This window comes from Leuresthes tenuis, unplaced genomic scaffold (genome assembly GCF_036924035.1).
Source record: "Leuresthes tenuis unplaced genomic scaffold, fLeuTen1.0.hap1 SCAF_13, whole genome shotgun sequence".
In the NCBI taxonomy this organism is placed as follows: Eukaryota; Metazoa; Chordata; class Actinopteri; order Atheriniformes; family Atherinopsidae; genus Leuresthes; species Leuresthes tenuis.
In genome coordinates, this window is record NW_027325367.1 from 13174037 (window position 1) to 13191855 (window position 17819).

At 40.1% G+C, this 17819-nt stretch overlaps 2 protein-coding genes across 2 annotated transcripts; both read right to left on the reverse strand.

Moving 5' to 3' along the window:
• Positions 1-119: 119 nt before the first annotated feature.
• Positions 120-9592, reverse strand: chrna2b (cholinergic receptor, nicotinic, alpha 2b (neuronal)). The gene is made up of 6 exons (XM_072361867.1): positions 8897-9592; positions 5352-5503; positions 4647-4691; positions 4362-4471; positions 2422-3589; positions 120-1672 (listed from the first exon to the last, which is right to left on the reverse strand). The coding sequence occupies exons 1-6, from the start codon at positions 8997-8999 to the stop codon at positions 1547-1549; spliced, it is 1704 nt and encodes a 567-aa protein (XP_072217968.1). The 5' UTR covers positions 9000-9592; the 3' UTR covers positions 120-1546.
• A 651-nt stretch (positions 9593-10243) lies between these two features.
• On the reverse strand, positions 10244-17601 carry LOC140267091 (uncharacterized). The gene is made up of 3 exons (XM_072362264.1): positions 17487-17601; positions 11418-11968; positions 10244-11098 (listed from the first exon to the last, which is right to left on the reverse strand). The coding sequence occupies exons 1-3, from the start codon at positions 17565-17567 to the stop codon at positions 10960-10962; spliced, it is 771 nt and encodes a 256-aa protein (XP_072218365.1). The 5' UTR covers positions 17568-17601; the 3' UTR covers positions 10244-10959.
• Between the last annotated feature and the right edge of the window lie 218 nt (positions 17602-17819).

The window sequence follows — 17819 nt, forward strand, 5'->3', positions numbered from 1 at the left end:
ACAGGAGAGTTCAGACTGTTTCAGTCAGGTGCATTTTTGTTATAATACAAACAATACGTGTACATGGACATGCCTTTAAGCCAGAGACAGGTACTATTTCAAAGGTTTTTCATGAGGGTATTTATTATCTAGTATAATCTGTCAAATACACATGTAATTACAGCAATATTGCTGGCAAAAAAAGGCTGTATAAATGCAGTTTCTGTCCAAGTGACTCATGTTGGTGTATCTACAGCCAACCACTATGAGCTGAGAAACCTGTATAAGTCATCCCATCATATAAAGGTGAGCCTGCCTCATTGTATCTGGTTCAAGCAAAGAACATGACTCAAGTTTTTCCATATTTATTTTTCACTTATATCAGGGAAGTTTTGCTGTTGGCAACATCAGTCTGACTTTTTGTAAAGACTAATACACCAGTATCACAGCGCCTGGGTTAGGTTGCCTTGACATTTGCCGCATTCATCATCTCCAGATGATTAAACCTGTTGAATGTGGTGATGTTGCACCACGAACAGACAGAAGAATCATCCACCTCTGTAATATTTCAGCTCATGTGTTCTGACATCTTCTGACGGCGCTGAAAGATTGTTTAAACTCATCAGCTGAAACAGCTTCCAGAGCTGGCACGTTTTCCTGGAAAATTTCTGTTGGCTTTTGACTAAACTGAAGCCACATGTGTTACAGCCAGCCCTAATGACCTCAGACCATTTATGTATTAAGGAGACTACTAACAGACTTTAAACATGCCCCCGACCTATTTCCTGGTACAGACTGTCACTGTTACCAGCAAACACAATATGAATAGGATACTGATTTTAAGCTGAAATCTCGAAAACAACAGAAAAAAAAGAGATAACTGTAACGAATTAGTCATTTGAAAGGCGGTTAACCAAATTATTTAACTTGAGGCGTAATACAGACAAAACCACACACTGCTGTTATGTTTTGTATCCTTTTGGTCATATAATCTGTTTGGTTACAGAATTTGGTGTTAAACCAGCACACCAACTCGAAAGCAAACTTGAAAAATAGATGGTATCACTAACATTAGTAGGTTATTATCCTAACATTAGCATGCTAACATGCCAAATCTTACTTTCAATATGTAATAGCATCCATGTTAACTCGCTAAATGTAGGAATGTTAACTTGCTAATGCTAGCATTCAAGTCAAACACCACCTTAACAGCATGTGGCTGATAGAGTAACGTACACCTGAGTGTGTCTTATAGTGGTGAAACTAATGTCAAATCTGGATAGCTATGCCCTAAAAGCTGCATATGACACTATAAAGCTGCCACTGTAGCTACATAGAATAAACCCATTTGACAATGAGTGGTCAGAATCTGAAAAGAGCAAGGATTCCTTCATTACACATAACTTTAGCTTGATGAAGTATAAATTGTATTGTAGATTTTTGAGGCCACATAGGTTGTACTTTGTAATACGAACTTGAGTCACATTCCCAGATTTGAAGGTGAGTTTAACTACAGTAAATGTCTTTTTTCTTTCTTTTCTTCCCAATTAACACTTTCCAACAACCATTAAATCATGCCAGCAAGCCATGGGGGCAGAAAGAGGCCTATTGTCCCAAGTAGGCACACGATGATGAACATCCATAGGAAGATGCGGTCGATCACCATGGCTACATATTTCCAGTCCTCTTTCACCTGTGTAGAAAGAACAACATAGAGAAGTAGAAAAAAATATGATATGTTAAAGATATCCAGTTTTTTTTACATGAGGTGTATTATTATTATTACTATTATTATTATTATTATTAGGAACATTTCTTTAAGTACACCTTTTCTCCCATAAAGGCCTATCCATGAACATTTCCTAAACTCTCACCTGGCTGAACAATTTCCAAATCCACTTTTCCCTTCATGCAGTGGGATTAATAACTGTTTGCAATCCATCATCTAATGAGAGACAGGCTTTAAAAAAAAATTCTGGGCTCCTAACTGGAATTCCAAAGCTAATCTAGGTGCATCTCACTCAGACACAATATAGGATTTAGGCCAATGGACTCTTAATGCATAACACATAAATTAGTCTGTGCATTGTAAAAAAAAATGCTGTCACGGTTCCTCTGAGTCCATAAAGTCAGCTTTAAGTGATTTATGTAGTTGGAACAGTCTGTTTAATCACAAAGTCACAGAAACTGCAAGGTTCAAAGAAATCCTATTTTAAGGGGTAAATACAAATCATTCTACAAGTGTTGCACGGAGAGTGGAATTATTAAATGTAGCCTTTAGTATATAGTCATGTAACTGTTAATAAATACACATCAGCCATATACTCTGAAGAAGTTAGTCACTATTTTGTGTCACAATTGAGAGAGATGAGCTGAACTGAAACCTCTGGAGCACAGTGGGTGCATTGTTGTGGATGCATTATTTTACAGTGTGATACTCACGCTAAAGTCAGCATCCTCAGCTCTCAGGTGGTCTGCAATGTAGTGCACCCCTTCTAATGCGCGTATAACACTCGGTGAAAGCATTAATGGTGACTCTGACATTGAACTGTCAACTTTAGCTGATCGCTGACTGGAGTTAACTCTGGCTGCGCTTAACTGTCTGTTGCACCCTGCAGCCCCCTCCTGACGGTTCTGGCGGTTTTGTGAGGTTTTTTGCTGTTGCGGAGGAGTCGACCCTGGAGGTCTAGGCGAGGGGGGACGGAAGGAGAAATACGATGTCAGAGTCCCCAGCTCCAAATCCTCATAACAGCTCCTCTCGGACTCTTCCAGCACTGTCCCGTCTCTTAACCAATTAGAGGAGGTGCTGATGCAATTGCCGGATTTGTACCCGGCTGTTCGGACCTGCCGCCACTCTGCTGCTGCTTCCTGCTGGAGCAGCAAAAGCCTGCGACGCCTGCCATCAGGCGCAGGCCGGCGCATAAACAACCATCGTGGGATCAAGTCCAGGAACATGGAGTGGACCCAACGGGGCATCTTGTGAGTGCTGGGGGAGCGATGGTGCACGTTTAGCACAAACACAGTGATGACGATGGACAGGGTGACGAAAATCATGGTGAAGAGGAGGTACTCGCCGATCAGAGGGATGACAAGGGAAGTGGACGGTATGATCTCGGTGATGAGCAGAAGGAAGACAGTGAGGGATAACAGCACAGAGATACAAAGAGTGATCTTCTCACCACAGTCTGATGGCAGATAGAAAACCAAAACAGTGAGGCAGGAGATTAACAAACAGGGGATGATGAGATTGATTGTGTAAAACAAAGGAAGCCTTCGAATGATGAAGAAGTAGGTGATGTCTGGGTAGATCTCATGGCAGCAGTCATATTTCTTCGTATTGTATGTTCCTACAGCATTGATGATGGCCCATTCACCGCTCTCCCAGTAGTTGTTAAGGTCCACAGTGTTTTCAATTCGCTCCAGGTCAATCTTGGCTTTGTCATAGGTCCAGGAGCCAAATTTCATTTTACAGTTCTGTTGATCAAAGGGGAAAAAGGTGACGTCGATGCTGCAGGAGCTCTTGTAAATGGCAGGTGGAACCCAGCGAATTTGGCCCGTGTGGAACAGGTGAGCTTTTGTCATGTGGGTCACAGCAAACTCACCATCAGCACTGGAGAAGATTAAGTAGAAACACGAGTTAGACTGACATACAGTATGACAGCTTAGTATCTGTGTATGTGAGTAGGAAAGATAGATGAAGGTTCAATAAAAACTACAATAGATGAGCAACTTTTGCTGAGAAAAGTGTCTTTTTAATTTTGGAAATCATATAGCGTTATATTCTATTAATAATCTTTGCAATTAAAATTTCTTTCCATTCATTGCTTTAATGGTGATGATAGCTTTAGTAGAATGCTCAGCCCTTATCATTTCATCTGTCTCAGTCCTTTTAATTTTACTAACAGACTGTGACCACACAAGTTCAGTGGGGCAGAACTCTATTGTCAGCCTGCTTGGTTTAATCAGCATGAAGTCATTTCAGGTGAAGGTTCGGGAGTCTTGAAATTGGCAGATTTTATAATTGAGTCATTAATTATGTAATTTTTAAATGAATTAACTCCACCACCTGATAATAACACAGAAGCATAATACAAGTAAGGTAAAGGAAATGTTTTGCATGTGTCACAATTCAACATTGGACCGCAAACTGTAAATGTGATATATTTAAGCATCAGGTTGTAGAAGACACAAGATTTATTTTGTCACTAGATGGCACCATCCTCACATCAAATATCAGCCAATAATCAGGAATAACTTTTAAACCAAGTATAATAGTATAATGAGTGTAGCACGAAAATAGTCTTCTTATATTGTGCACAAAACTAAAGTTTTAGGAATAATTTTCTTTTCCATGACCCCAACGTTACTTATCTTTCTCTTACTTGTTATAGAGGACGATGTCTGGTACCCATATGAGCTCTGATGGAACCCTAATGGACGTCACATTGTCATAGTCAGATGGTCTCCACCGAAGTTTGTAGTCGTTCCACTCCTGGAGGATACAAATAAGGATTTGTGAAACCAGTGTGATCCTTTGTTCATTCATCAAACGGGTCATTCCCTTTTTTTGGAACATTGTCTAATCAGGTATGTGTGTGTCGCCATATCTTGCCAAAGAAAACAGAAAGGAATCTGAATAAATTGACACTGGCGTGCATTTTTCTAACCTGTTTAAGCCACACGTTGGTTGTCATCATTTGGTTCTTCTCATCCTAACAGAGAAGGGGGCAGAGAATGGGGTAGAGGGTGTTGGAAAACAGTTAAAGCTGTTAAAAGTGGGGCCAATCCAGAGGAGTACAGGCTGTGTGTGAGTTTCTAGTGGGCAGGGTTTTAGAGAATATCATGCTGTCATTACCAAGAATTCAACCAAACCACTATCAAATTATTTATCAATGAACAGACACTGTTTGAGAGCACCCAAAGTTTGATTATTCATCATACGCCTGTAAAACCAAATATAACTGGTAGAAAATGCATCTAACTTTACGCAGGAACTTCATAGACGTTAAGTGTTGTGTACAAGTTTTTCTCATGACAACACAAAGCTTTCCAGAGCTTTCAACAGGCGAATGCATGTAGAAAATGTCAAATCGGAAAAAACTAAGGAGCCTATTCGAAGTATAGCTCAGCTTTTATGTTCGCAAAATCATACATCTAAGTCTTATGCATTTAGTATAATTTTAAAGTTATTTTTCCATAAAAGACAAAGTGATAGAAACTAACCTTTTATAAGATCTTCAGTTATGAAGAACTGTGTAGAACATTTAGTGTTAAAACAATGATTTTTGTTAGAATCATAAGAAAAGCTCTGGCTCGCCAGCTGTTAAAACCTCTTCTGTTAGCGTCACAGAATCCATACATGAAGAACTCACCACATCAATGAGCTGTGCGATGGACAGTCCAAACTTGACAATGACCACATCGGAGATGTTTGGCACAGGTCTTGACCACTTGTTGTAACCAGCAAACAGTACCTTGAAGAGATCATCCTCAGCATGTGAGTGGGTCTTCTCATGACAAATAACTGTGGATAAATGATTGCTTTTAACGTAGAGCTTCTGTTTCACAAGTAATCTCACACAGACTCCCATGATTGTGCTTATTGTGAGCGTCATAAAAACACAGCATTTGATATGTTTTTATGCATAATTTTTAGTGAAATATAGGGCACAATGATTTGGAAGTTCCTACATTCTGTTTTCACTCTTCAGTTCAAAAGTGTGTTTCTGAATCATATTCAGGTTCTCGCATTGTTGTCCCCTCTAATCCTCACTTAACAAATGGTTGTAAATCTGACTGCCATGATATCATGGCTTTTGGGAGTTGGGGGATGAGACCTGGGAACATGTCATGTTTCATCACAGAAGCCTACATTAAACTTCTAAGACGTCTCTCTGTAAAGTCTTATCGACTTTTTCACATCTTAGCGAATCTTTTGATCTCTTGATCTGCACTCCCCATGAGGATGGCCTGTTGAAATCTCTCACGTCGAGCAGGTGAAGACTGAGGGAGTATCTCTTCTCCCTCGACAACAACGGCCATTTCTGCCTCTTAGGTGTGATCATGATGAATGTGTGGCTTCATAGTGAGAGGTGGCTTAATTACATCCATTTCAAATACGCAGCCTTGAGGGATTTGCCTTCAGGTTGCGTTCACGTCGTGTATCATTTTGCTGCAGAATGAATAGCAAGGGAATAGATAGGAATCCCGTCATTTGGGGATTACTGCTCCCACTTTCATCAGTGTAGTCAGAGTCAATTACACACATCATTACTTGCATGTGTTAAGTGGAGGTGAGCTAATTTCTCACTAGTGAAGGGTGTTTATTGTCGAGCTGTCCGTCACTCTGCGTTACAGCAGATGCATAAAAAATTAACTGACAGTTTTTGCTTGACGTTCTGGGTTCAAGTAGTGCCTGTTTGCATTTGTGGGTATTACGTCTCCAGTTTTTCAAGAGAAATTCAATCATCTAATTTAAGCATTGGAGGCTTTAGCGTATACAGCATGTTGGCAACTGTTTGGCAACTGTTTGCAGATATTGGCCCGCTTAACACATGTCAAACCAACCCTCTAAAGAATATAAAATTTTGGCAAATGCATCACACTGTTTGATTGTTTAATTTAGGGTAGAACTCTCCAGTTTTATGCTGGAAAACATCCGATAATGTAAGAAAAAGGTAAATACATCCAAAGCACTAAACCAAAGACAAAAGTCAAAGTCTATATTAAGATTATATTAAGATATATAAACATGCAACTAAAGCCCTGCTTCATCTCTCTTATAGGAGAGGGTATAATGCATCCTAATGAAGTGTGGTACCACCAAGGATCATCAACTGAGACCTGAATCTGTCAGAGGTTAGTTGCTTATCCAAGGCCACATCATTCCCTGAACCACGACACACTCACCTGGGTGAGTTGTAGTTTACTAAGCTCTTACAACCTATAAGTAAAGGACAGTCCAGTCCAATGCAAAGCAGCTGCTAAGCTGTCCTTTAACAGAAAAAGGATGGAACAAAATAAAGTTGTGAGACCCAACAAGATTTGTCTGCGCAGCTTGGTCGTCTTAGCAATGAGCCCTGTCTGGTGAACGTTGATAAAATAATTTGTTTTATAAGTCACTTGCAGAAAACACATTATAGGTGGTAATTAGTGTGTGAATTCACTGTTAATTTTCCAAAGGTACACTCGGGCGCATCTCCTACCATCATGAACTAATTTCAATTTGGCAAACAATCATGCACCAGAGGCTTCCTATCTGGACGCTTGACAGTCAGAACGGCTTGTGCATCTGGGAAGGACCAGATGTGGGGCTTGACAAAAGGCTCTTGGGTGCCATAGATCAAAGCCTCCTGCCAGCAGAGTTTTGAAACGAGATGACACCTCCAACATCCAGCACATTGAACTGAGCATGTTGGACGGTGGCCAAGCCTCTTGGCGAGGTGTATAAAACACTGACTGGTTTGGATAATCGAGTCAGCAGCTTCTCCGGCCAGAGGCACTCTCGGTGAAATTGGACTGTCAAGTACTTACAGTAAAAAGTTCACTAAAAAAACAAGTTGCAACACTTTTTGGGTGGAAGAAAAGTGCAAGGCTCAGTCAGGAAACTGATCTCTATCAGTGTCATAGTGGCAGGTGAACCTGCATGAGATCAAGTATCCGCACATTTGACTGCTATAGTGAGGAGATAGAGAGGAGGAATATAATATAGGAATATAGCGTTTTGAATCTGCAATATGTCACACCGATACTCGTTATCTTAGCTTTCTATAGGGGATGTTTCTGCACACAATTTGTGCATTTGAGTGAAAAATGTATTCACACCCACTCAAAAGCACCTGAATGGACTCCCAAATAGAGCAGCTCACAGTTTCACTGTCAAACTCATTAGATTTTTAGGTAAAAGGTCTGTAATAAGAAACAGAGCATTATGCTCTTGTAAAATATCTACATTTGCACAATGGCTGTGCATCACTCAACTTCATTAAATTTACACAAGAAATTAGCACTTTGTTTTTTTTTTAGGAAACAATTAAGGCTGGTTGTAGAAACCTTGTAGTCTCCAAATGAGACTAAAATCCTCCATCTTCGTTTCACCTTTGCTGCCTGTTTCTGAGGATGTAAAACCTGGAGGGCTGTTGCAATTGCACGGCTTATTTCTGATACACTTTTTCTTCAGTTTCTACAGAAAGATAATAACACTATAACGGGCAAATAAATAAATAAATCAGTTCCTTGAGAGATGCCAGGGATCAAATGAGGAATGAGTGAGGAGCTAAATGGTAATTAGTCAATTAGTAACAGCTGGGGATGGAGTATCATATTGTCGCATCAGTCTCCTTTGATAAAGGCTTTATTATGAAATATCAGCGTCATATCAAACGTCACTCCGAACTAAGATAGGTTGTGGTTGTTCCCAAAAGAGGCCAGTATTGTTCAATGCTAACAATACATATTTCGTGTCCTGATTGAGAAGTATTCCTTGAAGCTCGCGACGCTTTGCGAATTGTATCAATACAATTTTGAGGGGGCAGAGTCTAAAAAGTAGGGATACTTTTTATAGAAATAACACAGGCAGCTCTCTTCCAGAAGTAATTTCAGTCTGACACGATTTTGCCGTTAAACTAGAGGTGAGATTGTCTCTCGCACGCGGTAAGGCGACTCGTTTTGAAACTTAATTGACAGCAGCGCGAGGCATCAAAGTGAATCAAATGAGAGAAGAGGATTATAGGGATTGTGAGCGAAGACACTCAGGTGAGACTGCTTAGAGATAATTAGCCCACATGTTTATGCCTGACTCTTCCGTGTAAAAACACTATTATCACCGGATGATTTCCGTGGCTCTAAAGTAATACTGACCTCAAGTTACATTCGTGTTTTCGTGTTGCGCGAGGAAACTCTTAAAATAAGCCCTTACCTGACTGACTCAGAAGTAGCGCCCAGGCTACAGCGGTCCCCACACAAAGCAGGTGGTTGTAAATCATTGTGTACTCTGGTCGGAAAGGTAAGTCCAACTTCATCAGAGAGGAGTGCGGAGCGGGTTCCGTCCACTGTCAAAGCTTTGTCTTGAAACCGCGACGTGTGCGCAACATCTGTCATCTTCGCAGCAGGGAGGCATATCAGGACAACTTCACCGCTACTGTCACATTAACTGCTGTTTTGTCAAGGGGACGTTGAGTGAGCATGACAGCGCTCTGACAGACTAACTTTGCCACCTTTTCTCCTAGAGCTCGGCAATAGTAGTTGACACTTTGCTCACTGTCAATGCCGTGTTAACCGCACGGGAGACGCTGGGCATTCAGTTTCTGCGCACTGTGCCGGAGAGCTCTCCATCAGTTGGTGCTGAATCAGGGAGCGGCTCTACGCCGTCTCTGGCGTCTGTTGTAATAGCTCACTTAAGAGCCAGCTCACATAATCTTTGCAAAGCTTAGCTTAAGAAATCACGGGATACAGTCCTGTTTGCGTCTGTGCAATATCCAAAACCATTGCGCCTTTTTACGCAGGGCGTCAAGCGTCCGTGTAGGTCAAACCCGTGACTGTTTCCCATTTTAAAGTTTGGACGTAGTGATTTGTCATGATTGAGAACAAGTGATCTGGACAGGTAGGTTTGTTGGGTCCGCAACACAACACCATCCAACTGAAGGAGAGGGGACACAGCTGAGCACATGCGCCTTTATCTGGTAGGGGACCCATAATGGACCCTCCTCCTCCTCTCATCTGATCTCTCTCTCTCTGACACTCCTAGAATAGACTACTATCTTCAATGTGTTTTTTTCCAACACCTTTTGAAACTGCCATGCATTGGAAATGATTGGCCTTTTGCTCAAAAGATACAACTCTGAGATAACAAACAGTCGCACTTTTACGGCTCTAGTCATGCTTTAAATTATAAATGGATGAGTGGCACATGCAGCTGAAGTGCACTGGGATGTTTCTGAGGAAAACAGCTAGAGGGCAGACTAAGTGAATGAATATGGTGAGTGATTGTTGGTGAGCTCTCCAAGCTCTATGAGCATGATACATACGATGTGTAAAATGTAACCTTGCACACTATGACACAAAATTATGCTTTATTGGCTCGGACATGAATAAGATACAATATAATAATTAATCGGAGTACACAGTTTATGAGACTGAAGGTCAAAGCATGACCCTCTCCGTGAGTTCTGGCAGGGTAAAAGAGAGAATTGCTCCATGGACCAAGGCACATAAGAGAAGTGCGAGTCTCATGTTTGAATATGTCTGTTCTTGCAAAAGGTTCTTGTATATATACACATATATATTCATATTCATTTATTTGTGTATTTTTTTCTCTGCCCTAATTGCATAAGTTGTCTGATCTTATAGGGTATCTTACCCCTCATGTAGTTTTCTTTAAATAACAGACATCTACGCATAAAAAGTTGTCTCAGGGGCAGTCCTTTCCTTTATGGTTGCAGAAGCAGAATCTCCATTGCAACACCAGTCTTTGTAAAAGTGTCCTGACCTCCATCCTTACCCTGGAACCAGATGGCCAATCCATAGATTCCTCTGGAGAAGACTTACAGTCCATGTGTGTGCTCTCGAAAGGCCCCTCAAGTTTCATTCATAAATATTCAGCTTGGCTCAGACCTCAACCACTTACTGTTAGCATATTTGACCTTGCCAAATTCCACAAATAATGCCTGGATGGAGAATAATATTAAACAAATTGTGGGTCTGTAGCCTCCTTGAAAGGAATGTTGTTTTGTTAGACTTAACATTTCCTTGCTGTCTTCTCTCAACCCCTCGTCAAAGATTAATTTCTGTTGATTATTGCTGTTAATATGAGGCTCACCTTGACACATTGTTGCATCTCAGTGCTGTGAAGCACGTATACCAAATAAAGGGGGTTGGGGGCATAGAATTACAGGAAGCTTATTCTGGCCTTAAACTGGATGTTAGATTTAATTTACAAAAAAAGCAACATGTTTTTTTTCAAAACATTTTTTTGACTCTTTGCTAGCGGTGCATTTTGACAATGTCTTTCAGCTGCCGGGTGAATGAAGCATGCAGGGCCTGCGATGAGATCTCCAACCTGCTGGCGATGTCCGCTGCAGTGCGAAGCATGTCTTCGAAAGCCAAGGACTCTTCTCTGATTCTGCTCCGGAAGAGAAAACAGTCCAAGTTGCAGGGGAAGTGATCGAATGAGAAAGCACCACAGACAGGAAGAAAAAGAGGAGGAGAGACATTTGAGTAAGTTAAGGAAAAGCTGGGGATAAAATGCACATTACAAGCTGGTGATAACAAACTGTTGTTAAAGATAGCTTTGTATGTAAGCTTTAGATATCTTAATCTTCCATAATGGAGATGCTCAACGACCACCATTTTATTTCTATTTTCTTTACACAAACGGATAAGACCAGTTATGTTTAGCTACTCTTTCTACATTTCAGACATTAACAGTAAATTGTGCTCACTTCTGCATCCCAGCAGGGGAGTCCAAGATGTCTCCCTCCAACTGCTTTTTAAGGTCCTCTTCCGCTTTCTCCACCACCTCATTGCAGGTCTTGTGGTCCTCTTGGATGCCGATGATATTTTCTTTGATCACATCTTCATAATTCTGATCACCCAGCTCTGCACCCACAAACTGCTCCAAGTTCTCCACCACTGCCTTGTTTCCATGCTGTATGGCCTGCAGATAGGCCAGTTCCTCTCTCTGGGCTTTAAGCCTTCGAGCCAACGCAGCTGTGTTAGTGCTGAAGTGAACTAAGCACTTATCAGGCTGGGGCTCAAAGTGGAGCGAGGGTGAAGGTAACGGTGAGGATGCTGCTGTCATGGTCCAGTGATGGTTGTTTTTCACCCTCTCAGGCTCATCACCGACAGCCTGCAACGTGTCATTGGTGGCCATTATGGCAGAGGAGATGTCAAAGCCTGAACCCCAATCACCATCTCCACTTTGCCCAAGTATGGGGGTTGCTATGGATACCCAGGCCAAGATGAACTTCATTGAACAATGCCACATGGTCACCTGAAAAGATATAGGTGAGTGACTGGTTTCAGACTTTATATAGTTAAATCATTTAACTTTCAATAGGATTTCTATTTAAAGGACATGATCTATAGCAGTTATGTCCAAAGTCAGTCCTTGAGGGCCGCTGTCCTGCAGGTTTTAGATGTTTCCCTGCTTCAACACATCTGATTCAGATGAAATGGATCTCTTCTCTGCACAAGCCTGCTAATGATGTATTGATCTGAATCAGGTGTGTTGGAGCAGGGAAACATGTAAAACCTGCAGGACAGTGGCCCTCGAGGACCGGATGTGGACATCTCTGATCTATAGTGTCCTTAAAAAGCAAAAACATGGAAATAAGCATTATGATTCCATCATCACATGAATGGGACTTAAATCTGCTTACATTCGCTGAAAGATTCCCTGTGTTGTTATTTCGTCCCTCAAGCCTTCTGTACCATCTGTAATATAGAAATGGATTAAAGTTAATCTTTAATACTTCAGTGGCTCAAAAAATGTGGCACTCTGAATGTCACGCTGCATATTTTAGCAGCGATCACTTTATACTATTAATCGTTTATCTGGTAAGATTGTCTCTTTCTTGAGCTTTCATAAAATGTCACATGCACCGGTGTTATAAATGCAGCATGTAGCTTTTAGTAGGAGAAGCAGGCTGCTGTTATTTTAGTGGATCTGGATGATATTAGGAGAACTTTCGAGACCCGCTTTGCCAGAGATGGAAAGCATGCATCCTAATAATGAAAGCTTTGCAGAAATCTTGCCACAACAATTTCACCACAAACTTCCATTCAATTTACGGGACTGAAATATTTTCTCTATGAACCATCTGTATGTGTTTATGTGGTTTGACTTTCGCCTTTCAGGTTCCTAGAGAATCATTTAAATGTTTTATTTTTTTCAGTTATTCTCAAGGTTTTACATTTTTTTTGTTGTTGTTGTGATGTGATGAACTGGTTCCAGCCTTATGACTGTTTTGGAAAAATGAAAAAGAAAGTAAAGTAAAATATAAAGAAATTTAGCTTAAATGGTCCAACTTTTAAAAAAAGGTGTCGTGTAGAGGTTTTAGAGTTTGAAAGGTCCTATTAACTTTGAGCCTCATTGGCAGATTTCATTCAATTGCATTCAAGATGTGAAGTGGGAGGGTTTGGTGAGCTGTCAGGGAACGGCTCCAAATCAAGCTCAGATGGTTAAATTGTGTTGTTGGTGAAATACAGACACCAAAAAATTTCCAAAAATTCTTAGACCAACCAAAGCAATCAATATTCAAGTGGACATCAAAGAATATGTTCTGTCCAATGAAGTTGTCCACTTCACATGTTCAACTTTGACTTTATCTCTCGATTTTGGTGCCTAAACTGCAGGTCTTCCAGTACAGTATGTAAACACATTTGGGGTTTCAATTAAATAGGTGATTTTTAAAGTGTAATGTAATGAAAACTAAATTTAAACCATAAGGATGTTAACATTTTACAAAGTAGCTTTAAACCCCTCAATAGATTCTTATAATTACCACAAATACCTGCTTCTGGAGGGATTCACACAACAACTTCTTCACATATGTCTTGGAATCTGAACTCTTTCCTGGTGAAATGAGTTGTTTATTCAGATCTTTTCAATGGTTCGCTATCATCTGTGCAGTTAAAATGTCGAGCAAAATGATGTGCCGCCTGAGGTTATTTGCTGGAAAGCGCTTCGCATTTTTATGGCTGGGCCAGGGCTTCACGGATGCGTGAGCTGTGTCACGCTAAGGCTGTAAAAGCAGACGCGGTTCCTTGAAACAGTGTTTGTGTTGTTTTTGGTAACGAGTGGCTGTCTGGGGATCTTTCATAACATCTTGTAAATCTTGACAGCACATGAGAGAAAGGGGGTGTGCTGCTTTTTTGACGTTGCAGAAGGGCTTGTTTTTTCCTAAACTGACCGCCCTTCCTTTTTGTGTTACGGTTTTCAGAGAAACGGTGTCACCGTCCAAGTTTCTCACCTCTTCATCTGGAAATATAAATAATTTAAAAGCCTGTACCAGACCCAAGAGGTAAAGACATTGCAGAGGTTTCTTTTCTGCTGTCAGAGCACATTTGCTTTTAGCTGGAGTTCTACATCAGCCTTGAAACTATCTCCTTGTGGCTGAATGTGATCCTTAGGTTGATTGACTTGAAACTATTCTTATTAAAAAAACATAAATGTTCAGCCATTTCTTCTCTGAACTGACACTAAAACATTGTGTGCTTATTTAAAGATTTAAAGATGAGTTGTGGTGTCCAGAAACTCATAAAACAACTAACAGTGTTCTCCTTCTGTTTCTAATCACATTAAATGTTGACTTCACATATGTTGCAGCAGTTTTGGGATGGAAACCCTCAAACAAAGCCACACTGCAGTCTACAAACCTTTTGTCCAGATGTTGGGTTCATAAAATTGCTTTATTTGGAATGACGTGGACATTGTAGCCGATAGGATGGTATTGCAACTGGAATAAAACTGATTTGATGAGTTTCCCAGTGGTGACACATGTCATGGTAAGAATCTGCATTAGATCTGTCTCAGTGAACAATGAACTAGGATGAACTCATCCTATGAATAGGGCTTATGATTCAGACAATTTAAAAACGACTGCTCAGCAGTTTATTTATTCTCAAACTAATCACTTACCCACTGAGCATTTTTGGAAAAGATGTCTAAAAGATATTAAAATGGTCCATGAATTTGAATAAAAAAATTAAAAGTTTACTAGATGTCTAGAAATATTTGAAGATGTTGATGAAATCTAGGCAAATAGCCTAGATTTCACCTGGATTTGTAGTATTGATACAGTTTACCTACATGGGAATCAAACTCAGGACCTTATTATTAGCTCTTGGTGCAGCTTCAGTTGCTTGACAGCCACCTTGTGATTCATAACACAGTTGTACTTTCATACTGCTGATTTTGGGGAAACACTGTTTATAGCGACCATTTTTCTTAATTTATGTTTTCAGCTTCCCTGCTTGCAATGTCCTGGGAGCATCTCGTTGCATACAGCCTGAATAGTTCCTAATTTCTATTTTATATGAAACATTACGTCAATAAAAATTGGCTTGGCTTGAATTGATGTCTCATGCTCACGAGGTAAACATAAAAGTCTAAATCATTTGAGACACTTGTAGGTAAATTCAGTATGAAACATACCACGATGTTAGAGCGTAGAACACTTAATGCTGAAAATGTCTCTTGAGACATTTAATGAGCTCAGTTGAGGAGATGCAGCAAAACAAAACTTTATTACTGTAAACTTTTACAGAAGTTGTTTGGATGTCTACAAATCAAAACCTCATGGCACAAAGTGACAACAGTCCACATCATGACAGGAAACAGTCAAATGCGAATGCATTTCATCCTAAATTGTAACATTATTGTGTCTGTGTTCAATTACAATGGAAGCAGTGAAAAGATTTTCACTAACATGAAGTCAGTCTCTGAAAGGCCCGCTAACCAGAAGCACACATGCTCCCCTTCCTAATCATAGACTGGCAGGAGCAGTTGTCTTTGTCATTGGAAAATGTCTGCAAAGTTTCCACGCTGGCGTCTCATGGTTCAGTAAAAACAGTGTTTGTGTTGGACTCTCTGTGGCCTGTTGTGACCTTTTTTGGCTTCACCGTGACGGATCCGTCACTGCAGAGTGGCTTTTATAGGCTGACTTTTTCTCTTGGCTCAAAATAGCAGAAGCTTGTCTGCTAAGGGAAAGCCATTAGTTAACAGAGACTGAATTGCTTTCACTGGTTATTCTAACAAAAAAGTGTAGTGTAGTAAATGATGTTTACCCGAGTGATCAGTCCTAAAAAAAAAAGCATATAACAGATATTTGATTTTCTAAAATCTTACTGGACATATTTATATGGTTTCTATCCCTTGAAAGTTGTTCTTCAAACGAATAATTGTCCCAGCTCTAAAATGCAGGACATGTAAAAATGAAATGCATTTGCAAGTGGATTCTCTTTTCAGTAAGCCTTTAACAGATAAGTGCAGACCGGGTTGAATATTATACTCATCTTCAGCAACATCCTCCTCCTTCACTGAGAGTAAGGGCTAATCTAAGTGTTTGAAGTGAAGCAGGCTTGTGGCCCCTGTTTGGGATCTCAAATCCCAAACAGGTGTGTTTTACAGCTGTCACAACACAGTTACTACATTGTGCTACAACAACAATGTTTTTGGCAAAGTGGCAGAGACGATGCAGATTCAGTGCTGCTTCACAGTTAAAGCAAGCAATCAAATAAGTTTGAAACATGCCTAGCAGTAGTAGGATGTAGAAGATAAGTTTACATGCACACAACTACACCAACATGCAAAACTTTGGGCACCCCTGGTCAACATTTCTGCTGCTGTGAATAGTTCAGGAAGCAAAATAAGATCTGGTTTACAATGAATTTGGATTATATTTGACTGTATGACATTCTGATTTGGTCCTATAAATAACACTGAATTTAATTCAATTGGTTTCCAATCAAGATCCAAATGAATAATAAAAAAGAGAGGTGTTCAGCTTTTTACACACAACATGACATTGAATCCTGAATTTACTGGCATTTTGTTGAATCCATTCTTGTTTAGCAGTGAAATGTTGTTTGGGCTACTGGCTGCAGCACAACACCACAACGTGATTGATCCAAACCCTGGAAGTTGATTTTTGTGGTGATAATGTATGGTCAGAGCAGCTCAACAACACTCCAGAGTTGGCTTAATATTTCATTCACAGTGAACCACTGGTTTTGATTTGCCTTACTGCCGACAGTTTTTCTTACTCTTTCAGACTGACACTTTTCCTGTTAACTGACATTTCTTAAACGCCCCATGAAGAGGAAACAAATACCTGAAATCACTTTGCCATCTCTTGATCTATTTGTTTTCCAAGCATAATTTCTTAAATTTGTCAGAATAGTAGGTAGCTTTTAAGAGACGTCATTGATATTGATTCTTATAAAGCTTTGAAAGTTGCATCCTCTGGCCTTTCCTATGGCTCTGATCAAGCCATAGCTCTAACAAACCAATGAAGGTCTGAGACCTCGTTATCCGAGAGCTTTGATCTCTTTGGATGCACAACAATTTGGATAGTGCTTGTTTACCTTAAAATAAAAAAAACTTAAGTATACGCTAATCTTTCTAAAAAAAAGTTGAAAATACCTGTCTGAGATCAGTTTAAGATGGTTTAACTATTTACAGTAACAGCTTTGTAAATAGACACTATACTGTAAATTTGCAGGAAATCAATTACAAGATTAAATTAATCTTGCTAAAGTTCTATTAATATTATCAAAAATATTATCAAGATCATCCACAACAGTGTGTTACAACTGTTTGCAACAGTTCAACTTTTCTATGATAAACAGTAATGGCATGAAATAAACAATCCGGTGTGAAATTCAAATGAAATGTCTTTACTTTTACCAGGGAGTGCAATGAGAGAACCTCTGTGTACTGTTGTCCTGTTCTTCCTCTCTTCTATTTCTCTTTTGAAAATGTTCATAGATCCACAAAATAAACTTACCCAACTCCAGTAATTTTTTACAGCTAGATTCTGCCACTTCCGCTGTTTTAGTCCAGAAAATTGAAAGTTCAACAGCACCATTTACAAGCAGAGAGAGCAAATACTCAGCCAGTTTCCCTCTTCATGTCAGGAAAAAAAATGCAGACACATGCACACACAATTAGGGTTTGGCTGGAGAGTGTCGTTGTCTGTGTGCCCCTGTCTGCTGCTGGGAGGGGTTTCAAGGGAGGGGGGGGGTTGTTTTCAGAAAAAGGTTGAAACTCAATGAGTTCTTTCTTTGCAGTGGAGTTAGGGGCTGGCAGAAGGAGGGGAAAGAAGGGGTGTAATCTACTT